Source organism: Brugia malayi (assembly GCF_000002995.4).
Source record: "Brugia malayi strain FR3 genome assembly, contig: Bm_v4_ChrX_scaffold_001, whole genome shotgun sequence".
NCBI lineage: Eukaryota > Metazoa > Nematoda > Chromadorea > Rhabditida > Onchocercidae > Brugia > Brugia malayi.
Window position 1 is genome coordinate 7,936,107 of NW_025062479.1, and position 12,832 is coordinate 7,948,938.

The 12,832-nt window shown below is 31.7% G+C and overlaps 1 protein-coding gene across 1 annotated transcript; it reads left to right on the forward strand.

Moving 5' to 3' along the window:
* Positions 1 to 10,063: 10,063 nt before the first annotated feature.
* On the forward strand, positions 10,064 to 10,660 carry Bm13082 (Uncharacterized protein; the record flags this gene model as incomplete). Its single annotated transcript, XM_043074038.1, has 2 exons — positions 10,064 to 10,140; positions 10,567 to 10,660. The coding sequence occupies 2 exons, from the start codon at positions 10,064 to 10,066 to the stop codon at positions 10,658 to 10,660; spliced, it is 171 nt and encodes a 56-aa protein (XP_042929972.1).
* Between the last annotated feature and the right edge of the window lie 2,172 nt (positions 10,661 to 12,832).

Genomic DNA, 12,832 nt, shown 5'->3' on the forward strand with positions numbered 1-12,832 from the left:
TTATAATGTCAGGAAGTGATAGTTTTGAAATTATTCAGTAGTCTTAAATTCTGTACTACTGCTAGTTTTCTAAAAATTAATGCGGAATAATTTAGCCATCTGAATGAAAGTATTGTTTGGGCTGCTATCCGAAATTCTATTGATTATTTCATTTGGTATTTGTAGAAAAAATAAATTTATTTTAGGTTGCCAATGAGTCAATGCCTCTATTAATAAGGAAGATAAAAAGTGTTCCCGCTTCAACGTTTCTCAGGTTATCTAGTCAGGAATGACATTAAAGGGAATGTCTTATTTAAGGTGGTTCCATTCTTGGATATCAAAATTGTCCGCACAACAATCATGCATCGATCCAGTTTAGACGAAGATGATTGAAAGCTGTTAATCGCACGTCGTCACTTTGTGTTAATCGGATCAGAAAGCATAACTTGATGTCAGGATGCCGACTGGATTGTTCCACCATTTCCATTCTGTATAGCAAACTTGTTATCTGTATGTAAGCAATTTTGTGTTAATCATAGTTCTTCTTAAACTTTTTCTCATCAATCATCAATTAGTCAAATGACAAGTTTCACGTCAATAAATTTGCTTGGAGCAATAGCAGAGTGAGAATGACATCATATATAAGGGTAGGAGAAGATGAAGGAAGGAAGTGTTGGCAGAATGGTTAGAATTGTCTGTTTATTGACAGGACAGCGTGATGGATTACGCGTGTCCAGCCAAGAAGAGATTCCGGCAGCCGAACAGACTCTTTGAAGTGTGCCGCAGATCGGCATCCTTTGGCTGCTTATCAATCATTGCACTATACAGTAACTGTCATCATCCTACTAATGTGTATGTGTATGTGTGTGTGTGATATTGTCCTGAGTTGTCTTTCACAATCTCGCTATAAGTCTTACTACGTAGTCCCATGCACAATCCGTCAAATTCGTCTTTCCTGTCTTCCCATTCTCCCGTCAATTTATTCTTGTCGATCTGATCGATTGTCTCTCCACCCATCCATTATCTATCATCACTATTGCTTGCTTGCGTGGAGCTTAAAAGCAACAGGGTAATAATTCATTCGCGGATAGTGCTAGATACTTTGGGAGCGTCACTTAGGAGGAAAGGAAGGAGAAGCGAACTTCAATCGAGGTGCCAGTTGCAGTTGTACTATCCTGAATATCTTCCTTATTCTTACGTTACCACTTTCTTTTCTTTGAAACGGAAGTCAGGAAATGGAGATTTATGCATTCAAGCACTTTTTGCAGCATTACTTACTCAAATAAACTGCTTTCTGGAACTGGGTACTCTTGTATAAATCATTGCAAAATAAAAAATCACTTCATAACTAATTATGTGTTTTGCTTTCTACTCGGAAACATCATCAGAGACATGATGCATTCCTTTCTTTAATGATAAATTGAGCTACTTTTTAAAGAACTCAATGTTTCACGATCTATATGACACCTACACTCCAGTCAATAAGGAAATTAAAGAGAAAATCATTCAGCATTGGAAGTTATAGTTTCTGATGTTTTCAATCAGTGTGATAAACCGAAATGTTGAGCAGTTCTAATGAATTTTATTTTTCAGTTTTGGAATTATACTATAAAATTTGTGTTGAATTCATGCAAAAAATTTTTCTTTATTCCTAAAGCAAATGTCTTTTGAATCTTTTGAAATTGTGATCAATAATGATCACAATAGAAATGTGTACTAAATTTTAAACTATTTATGTGACTCAAAATTGTCTCGATTTTGATCATTTGGATTTGTGTTATTAGATAAAAAGAGGCCTGATGAGGATGAAGCAGGAGTTAGAAGTGGGAAAGATCGCAGAAATGAAAGAAGGGCATTGTTGGAGATGATAGATAACACACGTCTGATGATTTATTGCATGCTTGGCTCTACAAATTTGCTTCTACTTGGTGAAAAATTTCCTCGCTTTCCCTAGAAATACGGTCAAATGCTTTTGTATTCTTACCGTAATTTCTTGAGTAGATAGTTTGGATGAATCTCGCACAGAAGGAGGTGGAGAAATGTTTCAAAAGTCATAAATAGCTCCGACTTAACCTGTATCATAATTAGTAAGTTTTGAGTAGTAACTTTTTTAACTAATTTCGCAACAATACAATCATGGAAATTCCGTTGTGCAATCATGTTTTAATGATATTGGTGATGTTCTATTAAAGATACTAGCGATGCGTTATATAATTTAGAAGGGGGAATTTACCTGTTTATGAGGAAAAATACCTGTCATTTAGAGTTGCGGATTTATGTGATGGATTTTGACAGTGCAAAAATAATAAACAAATATTTAGTGTGGTCGTTGCTGCACCTACTGCTCCTTGCATCATCATGAGGCAAGTGATCCACACACTGGTGATTAGAGATTGCGCCACAGCCAAGCATCTGTTCTTCGTTTGTATTATAATTACAACAGAGAAATTTCTCTTAAGCAAACAGTGAATGATCGCCAGTGCATATATGACTCATATATGCAAACATGTGCTCTTTAAACTTCAGAAAAGAATAAGTTTAGTAATGCACCACGTTTTGGAATCATCTTTTGATAGATGATGGCGAAATCTTTGTCGAACTTCATCATTTCAACAGATACAAAAAAAATCTGGAAACGAGTTCCTTTTTAAATTCTATGTACCACAGTGGAGAACTGGAAAATTGTGATGAGCAGTTAATGTTTGTGCCACCGACGCAGAAACTCATAAATCATCAAGTTGAAAATAATGTATCAGCAGGCCATCTATTATAAATCAATCCTTTTCCAGTGTGAACAGAAGACAGAACTTCTTTGAGTCACTGTCTTATCGAACAGTTGCTTAAAATATACTGTCTACGAAAAATTTCCAGTTAGCTGAGGCTAAAACCAGTTCTGTTCTAAAAGATACGCGCGTGTTTTTAGTGTTCTCACTAATAATTTCTGATCAGCATCTCTTCGCAAAACTGGTAATAGCTTATCAAACTGTTATTTAAACACTGATGCCTTGGGAAACTATATACGAAAGAAGGGAAATAGGAAACATTTGCATGGAGTTAATTCAAAATGAACTAGTCATGGTGATGGCTTCATTAAAAATCTTCTAAGATCATGATCGTAATAAAATATGGATGTGGTGATGGATGCAGATGCATTATTTTAGTAAATGAATGGACATTTTGAAATTAAATAAATCAATGTGAAAAGAATGACTGCTTTTTTTTTCCAAATCGATCGAATTGTTCAAACATTAATTTTCCAAATAAACTGCGGTTTCCTGTCTTTTCGTTCCTAAACAGAACTAATAGCTATTAGTTGATAGTTTCCACTTATTTCTTGAAAAAAAAAAAAGTTAAAAACTAATTATTGCTGGAAAAAATTCCTTTTGAAGAACACAAAAAGACGCACATAAAGTGCCATTATAATATCACAAGATAATTCGATAGTACTCGAGCTTTGTCTAATTTATTCCTTAGGAAAAATTTTTAAAAAAATTTTACTTCGAAAGTAATTCAATTGTACTTTCATACTGTTTTGGAATACTAAAATTTTTTTCAATTGTTTTTTGGAATAAGCTTTATCCAAATTCGTAAAGCTTAGGCTTGTTCATTCCTGAAACACAACATTTGATGGTTTTATAAACTAAGTGCCAGGTTAAAAAAGTATTTGGCAAACAATCAGATTGACAATCTATTATATAATATTGTTTTATTTTTTTCTCATCGAAATTTACTGTTCAGAAACTTTTCGCGCTTTCTAGATGTTTTCATTACTTTTTTGCTTGCATTTATTCACAGTGATAACATTTTTTTTTCTTGAAGTCCTCAATTTTCTAAATATTTCAGCAATAATAATATAATTCTTGTACATTTTCGCGCATCGTATTCCTGCAAACCACAATTAATTTCAACAGTTTTGTGATGAAAAATATGTTACTTGTTAGTCTATGCACTTTTATGTTCCTTTTCACCTCTATTAATGAGCGTTAAGTAGTTAGTCGTGCAACCGCATTCAAAAGCTTAACAACGAAACAAAGAAAAGTTTTCAGATTAACAAATGCGATTGATTATAACTCCTTTTTGCTAAGTAAGAACTGATGATAATTAAAATTCAACACTGACAATTCAATAACGTCAATATTGAATCACAAGTAAAAATCGTATAGTAAGCTAAAGTTTTGCAATTCTTATAAAATTCAGAACAATGAATTCAATGAATGATTTTGCGTTATCAAGAAATAAATGCGATTTTTTAGAAAAATGGAGGTTGTAAGAGTAACATCATCGATGTGAAAGTAAATCATTTCCTACTGTGCTTACTCATTAATTTATGGTAATATATATATATATATATATATATATATATATATATATATATATATATATAGATGCGGAATGGTCGGAAAAGGAATGACAACGGTGATCAAGTGTGCAATTTATGTTTTTTTTTTTTAAATCCAAGATCAAAGAGATTGATAATGTTTGAAATGAATATCGTATGATGTATATATTTCTCACTCTTTTCTGATTTAAAAAGTGAAATTTAACCATAGCGTTTTTCTGCTGATAAATTCTTCAGCCCAATGTTGCTCTTATGAATTTTTATTACTATTGTTCTTGCGCTCAAATATTGATAACGTTATCATAATGAGTTATGAAAACAATTGCGGACGTCATCTGCAGAAAAATGATGAAAAAAAAAACATTCGAAAAATTGGTTTGAAATAAAATTCAAACAAAAAGTTTCTTCAAAGCACTTAATAAACCTATATAGAAGTTAATAATTTTCTACTCATCTTGGGACATTATCTTAATTAGTATGTGTAAAGAATATAAATTCAGAATAGATAATTTTAAAATTCATTTCACCATATTCGCTATAAATAACACAAAATACTGAGAAAGCATTAATATCGTATCTTTGAATGAAAAAAAAAAGCACAAACAGAACGTGAAGGGAGATTTAAACATTTAAACACATAGGTATTCTGAATTATTTGTTAGTTAATTTGTGCAAATATGTATGAGCACCCTCATTAATTAAGTGATTAATTGGTCGATTGTTTGTTTTATGAAAATTCATGATATGTTTAAATTTAACTGAGCATATAAATATTATACACTAACGATTTTACCAAATGGTAAGACAACTTCAGTGCTATTTAAGATTAATATTTCTATTAAATTCCTTGTTTTTAAACAAATTTGTTAAGAAATAGAACCACTATCTTTTTTTCGAATTCTTTCATAAGTAGATTCATTTATATATCATGCATTTGGTGTTACGAGATTTAAATTTTGTCGTGATGATGAAAAGCATAGGTCGGGTTTTATGGAGAAGTGGTTCACTGTAATTAAAAATTATTCCCCTGTTTGGATGAGCCAGATTTAGAAACTCATGTGATTGGACATTGCAGCTATTTCAATTAAAATTATGTTACCTTTAGTTAGCGTGTAAAGAATTTTGAAGCTTAATAAACTACTGCTTGCAAAAAATTCATCGATGAAAATCCTGTTGATGATTAAAAAATCACTATTAGTAACCAATAAAAATAAAATATCAGTAATGATTTATATATCCTTTATGTTGTTTTATGCAATTCTTCAAGATATATGTTTGAAAGACGCTTTCTTTGAATCCTTGTACTGGAGCATTTCATGTATAATTTTGTTAGAGGAAATTTGAATCAGAAGTAACTGATGTGAATAATTGTACAGATGAAGTTTTTCGATGCCATATATCTAACAGTCAGTTCATTTCCGCTAGTTGTGAATATTGATTTATTATTTTTCATCTGTATTTACAATAATTTTTTCTGTTTCTATTATTTCTTCCTTCTCTATCTGCTTTTAATGCTTGTTACTTGCCAGATTGATTGCATAAATTACACGTTGTAATAGAAGAGTCCCTGCAGTTAAATATATCAAAACTCAATAAGAGGAATTAATTTAAAATATATGCTACATCTTAGGCTGTCCTTCAGAACTTGACATGAAACTGAAATACTCAGTTTTCATACTGAAAAATCACCCGATATTCCATGTGGAATGCACAATTCGAAATGAAATTCTAGAATACCCTATTTTTAAGTTGAATTTATTCCATTCCAAACGTAATAATTTGAGATAAATTAATTATAAAAACTAGGTGATTGGCGACCAAATAGGCTAGAAGATTTGCAACGTTAATTTGTCGGCTATTGACTATTAGGAAAATACATTTCAAAGTTTGCATGATTATGCTTTGAACTCAAGTCAACATGTTTGCTCTTTGCATGACGATAAATGGAAGAAGTCTCATTATTTTAAGACGTTGAGCAATCCCCTGATAACTTATTCTGTACTTTCTTCCCATATTTTTTAATTTATGGAAGAAGATACTTTTGTTTTTTTTCTTCACTGTTTTCTCCTTCGACTCACTTTTTTTTTCTATAAGATCATCCTAAGTAACATAACATGCAATTCGACAAATTCTATGTTATGTGGAGGTTGGGAATTAGTTTCTCCACTTGAATATTTCAGTGAAGAAGAAAATAATGTAAAAAATTTTGGTATTTTTTATGCAGTTTATTTTCTTAATGTTAAGTTTGAAATCAGTAATTTCTTCTGCCATTAGTGAGCCTGAGGCTAGTCCTCATGAATCTGAAATTTTTAACAAATGAAAAAAAGTTGGAATTGTACCAATGTGCCCATTAGGTTTTCTTTCGGGTTCCACTCAGCTGACTGTCATTTATTCTCAAGAAATTACTTTTGCATTAAAAGTTTTCAAAATCGTCGTGCATATGGATTTGAGCCGAGATTCATATTATTACTGGAATGGTGAGTAATAAATAAAGTAAAGAGAACTGAAACATTTTTCACTCCCTGTGATTACAAATTATTTATTATAATTACTAAATTAGTGAACATTAGTGCTAGAAATAACTTTAATGGTTACAGAATCACGATAGTCTTTACTATCATTTGACGAAGGACATAGGTATAAACCAGTAACCATAATTACACTTTAAATGTACAAAGTATAATTATTATGTTACAGTACAATTATTATGCTATTATGTTAATTTTACTTCTATTTCAAACATAGAAGTGAAATTTACTATATGTGAATATCGAATGTTCTGAATGAATTGATATCATCAGTCGTCAGCTTGCTACTGTTTGCTACCACTTAAATCCCACTTCTTATATTTTTCTAAGGTTTTAAACAAACACTTCCTTTTTAAATATGGACACCAAAAACTTTTTTTGAAAAGAAGCTGCGAAATTTATCTGTGATTCAAAGCTTCATCTCCGTTTCTATACTGTATAGAAATCTGACTTCATCAATTATCCATCAGTTATCTGTTTTCCATTTCATTTATCAGTTTCAGTACGGTGGTAGGCTTTCTTAGGCATGCTCTGCAGATCACCATAGACGGAATATCCCACATGTTTTCTTCGCAACTATTACACAGAGTGAATTAAGTGTAGCAGTAGTTCATATTGTGGTTTATCTTACAAAATCGTAGTAAATCCAAAAAGATAAGCCATCCACCCACAGTGAGCTCTAGTTCAGATGGCCACTCGCTAAAAATGCTTTACAACAAAGTTAATGAGTTCCAAAACACTGAAATATGAATTTAGAGTATCTTCAAGACAAAAAATAAGTGCATAAAAGTACAAAAGAAACTGCTTTAGCTAAGAAATTCAAAACTCAATTTTTTTGGGAAAAACCGAAAATCCAATAAAATCTCTTGCAAACTTTGACGATCAGTTTTGGAGAATTGGTATCAGAACTCTGTAAATCTATAAATTTGGTTGTAGTAAAGTGGCTGGCTTCTTTTTGAAATGACCGATATTGAGTGAATTATGGGCCAAATAGCAAAAACCAATTTATAACCTTTGTTTTCAAGATTATATGTTAAGGTAAGAGTCTTGTATGAGGTGATTATTTACTTACTGCAAGCTAACAAACTGATTTGTTTCCAGTTTCTTGCGTAATGTAGGTGCACAAGAAAGTACAAACTCTCACATTTTTTAATAGGTATTTAATTTAGACATAAATGCTTCAAAAGATTTCCTGCAAACATTTCTTTCAATCCCAAGTAATTGACTATTATCAGAATCTTAATATTTAACGCAGTAATCAATGTTCACAAAGATATTTGAAATTCAAATCGAAAACAACCCAGTTAAAATGCATTTTATTTACTTTGGGATGTTTTCACTGCAAAAATGTATACTTTTATGCTGGTAACTACATCTAATTGAGTGGTCTGTAAAAGCAAATTCCATTTCTTTAATAAAGCAGACTTAAGTTTCGAAATTTTAATATGAAAATCAGCTTCTTCTTCAGCAGAAAGCTGATTAATCACCTACCAAAAACTGCCTTTCCTAGTTATTCGAATCCTAATTCATACAAGCATACCTGAATAAAAAAAAACTTATGAGCCAAAAGTGTCAGATCATGAATGCCTCTAAACTCTTTTAAAAATATAATGGATATTTTCCGAATAAGCACTTGAGCAATCTCAGATTTGAAAAAAACGAAATGTGCCAAAATTTTTAAAAATGGCAAATGATTGTTATTTCTATGAATATAATTTTGTTTTACTTTACTTACTATTGGGAATAATGTCTTTCCCCAATTGCAATAAATAGTGTTCATTCCTTAATTTTCTTTTCCACCTTTTCTTTCCCAACCAAAAAATGCATCCCAAGCATAATGTGCTATCTAATTATGAGCATCAAAACTCTCATAATTCTATTATTTCTCTATGTATTTGTAGAAAAAAGTGTCTCACTTGTACTTCGGGTAAACAAGACATTATTGAGACATAGAATATTTCATTCCTTGAGCATTTTTGTGCATTTCCTGATTTGTACGATTTGTAGTATTCAATTTCCAAGATATAGAAATGGTTCAATCATAATAACAAGGTTAAACTCTGTATGGTTAAGAATATTTAGAGTTTCAGTGTATTCTGACAAATGAAGAAGATTAAAAGATGAAAGGAATGAGTTTGGTCAAAATGATAAACAACATTTAGGATACGAAGCCGTGCCCAGCAATAAATTTTGCTTCCATCCCTAATAAATCATCTTAACAAATGTCAAGTTTGAATTCAGATATAGACAGGAAGAGACGGAGAAACAAGCATAGAAAAAGGAGCGGACGAAGCGATGCACAAAATCATTTATTATTAAACATCAATAGTCAAGCGCCATGGTGACAAACAAAGGGAAGTAATGGATCAACTTGGTTTTACGGGCGTTTAGGATCAAACATACTTCTGGGAATCATTCAGGACTCTATGTGGTGATATAATCTCAAATATACCAGTGGTTCAGGGTGTATCAAATAATTATTGCTTCGTTAGGCTTAATGAAGGTATTACACTGTTCTCATTGATCGTAGTGATAATAGATTGTCTCGAACTAAAGAATACTGACAGCAAATAATACAGTGCCAAATCAATACCTTACACTGGTCATAAATATACCTTCTCTGTGTTTCAAGAACCATAAAGCGATATGTTTTTAGTGAATTAAGCAACAAGTTTTTCATCTATTTTCCATCTGCTAATTCAAGAAATAAAATTAGTACTTTGATGTTACACATCACATCCAAAAACTAGTTTAATAACTCACTGTTCTTTTTGAAAAACTTGTTTTTGAAAAAATAATAAATGTTCATGTACAGACAGATAGCTATGTTAATAGCGAAGCCCTTGCTTTGAGCTTGTAACTTTCTCAATAGTTTTTATTTTAAAAACAATAATAGGAATAGAAAAGCAGAAGGAAACGAACAAAGAAGAAATGGAACAGCATTCAGAGCTGTCATCATAAATCTTCAGCGAATTTTATAAATGCAGCGAATTCTGCCCTCATAAATCGTTCCCTTTTCGCAAACGACAGCCCTAAGCCATCAATCAGTCTGGTTTTGGTGTACACCGTTTTTTTGAACTTGCGGCATAGTGCTATATGATTAATGAGTCCACTCTTCACATGCTTGTCTCCGAAGATGGATTAACCAAGAAATAACTCTGCATCACTGTGATGTTTGCTCCAGATTACTGCACCACTAATTAAGTATCATTTAATTATGCATTTCAGGTCACGCTCTTTTGAAAGAAAAGATCGAGCTGCCTGCCTTTTTTGTGGACTATTTCTCATTGAAGAGTAAGTATTGGAATACCTGATCACTTGGTATTGTCCATTAGCAGACGATGTCTCTTAGAAGCATTATTCCTTGAAGCAATTAATGATTATTCACACTTATATAGCATTGAGGTATACATTATTAAATCATAAATTGGAAGCCAACAGAGTTAATTAAATCAGTAAGCGAAGAAATTGTACATAGTTACTAAACATTTAATTTGTTTGCTTTCAATAAGTTTTAGTACGTCAAAACTGATGATTAAAATATAACCGGTAAACCACCAAATAGGTTTTGGCACAGTAGGAGGTACACACATAGCACTCTGCTTCTCTTAAGAATCAACTTTTTACATTATACCAGATGATAGCAAAAAAATTGACGATTCACAGTAATATACTGATATCAATTTTTATGCGCAGTAAACAATTTCATTTCTTTTACAGTGTGCAAAACGATGGGGAAGTTCAAGGTCTGCTTTTGCTTTTTAAATGGCAGCGATGTGTAACGCTAAAACTTATCAGGATTCTATGGACGTAGTATCAACGACTTACGAATTCATTGAAATGTAAATAATTAATGACTTCGAAAACCATTTTAATTTAAAATCTGGGCCTCTTATCAATTTATATTGAGATAATGCATGACAGATAGGTCTATGAAAACACTGAAATTGTAACAAAACTCTGGGTTCCATGGTATGAAGAACAGAAGAGGTGACATTCTGACCTAAAAGATATAACATTCATCATCCACTAGCAAGTTTACTAGAGTCATATTAAAGTTAATGATTGATCATTCTAGATAATGATCATTATGCTGGAACGATTCAGACAGTAGGGCAATGGAATTGGCCGAATACGGATCATTAATCAACAGTCAGCAGACAAATTTAAGTCTGAAACATCTATGATGCAAATTTCCTACTTAATTTTAGTATTGCACAAGGGACCGATTAATCCTGAAAAAAACACTCCATATATTTATTAAAAACTCTTCTAAGCTTAAATATTATTTCAGTTAGAAAACACCGATAATGCCACCGAGTTAATACAGAATTATTCCTTCAAATAAAATATGTAGAGTCCTTAATCACTGCAATTTAATCACACATAACGTGCTGTATAACCATTTGCAAATTCCACAAACCGGAATAGCTAGTCGAGATGGGAAGAGTCCGCTTGGATTTCGCGAATTTCACGCAATTCAACAAATGCTATCAATTGCTGCCTGCTAACATTAAATGATCAGAACCATCGACATCACATGTAGCAACAAGCTGAGTGTGAGAGCTGAGACAAAGCGCCTTCTTGAGGTTAATTAGGAAATATGCCGAACTGAACAGTAAAACAGTTTATTTGAAAACAACACAGTAACTGTCCCCAATCACTTAAATAAATTGTTTGCAGGTCTAATGAATGCTGAACTAGAGAAATTTATCATACTGCTCTATATTACCTGTTCAGAAAGTAAATGAATAATGAATACAGCTATAAGAAACCAAAAGAAAACAAAAACAGGAGCAGTACTGTAATGAAACATAAGAATAAATCTTCACAATACTCCAAATTACCTTCTGCAGTCTACTGATGGGAATTTATATACAGAGCATTGAGATTCCAAGCCAAAATTATCACAAATTCGTGAACCATTGTCTCGATATCTCACATATAAATGCACAATCATTTATATAACAAATTATATTATACATTTTTTATACAACCACATCATGGAAAAGCGCAATTTATTGTTATTCAGAACTGAGAAATTCGTCAGAAATCCCCACTTAACAAACTTTGGTATAAGAAAAAGAATATACCACATTAGCGTACACCGTATTAATATTGAAATATATTAGCACCTAAATATTGAAACTTCTATAAAATGCTTTATAGTCATCTTCAGCTTTCTGCTTGGCAAAATTCTTATAAAACACGGAACTGTCCTAACTTTTCAAGTTGGGTATTTCATACTGCTCAAAGAACTGTAACTATTAAGCAGATCATTTGCGTTTGTTAGCCAAATTCGTTATAAATTATGTAAAGACCAAAATGACGAAAATATTAACGAAAAGAATCAATATCAGAATTTTACAATTCCTATTTCAGCAAATTAATGTACGAATGTGCACTAAAAAATTAAGAAAACATCGAAATCCACATTGAATTTTTTTTTATCTTGAAATTAAGAAAACACCGAAATCCGCATTGCATTTTATGTTTGACTGCAACAATATAGATGATATAAGGTTAGATTATTATCTCAACAAAATAAACATTTAAAATATGAATCTAATGCAATTAATATATGTTATGAAATACATGTTACGTTATACTATTTTTCTGACCAGTGTTGCCGTTACGTCCAACAGACGGCAGAATGAGAGCATCACTGCCATCAACACTTACCTTCATTATATTGGTTGCATATTTTTTAGTTCAGAAATAAATGGAAAATTGGGGAATTTCTCTCACACACAGTTATCTTACGAAAAAAGTTGTGCAAAAACAACAAAACTACTTTTTTCATAAAATAAAGAATTTGCATCGAGGACTATGTTAATTTCCCAAAAAAATTTTGCACACAGTAAAACTGGTCCATTACCTAGATCGCCAATTTCTTGAAAGATTGCTCCCTACCAACCAAACTGATGTTGTCATGAAAAAGCTGATAGAGAAAATGATACATGGTCAGTGATAAAAGTACTGTGAT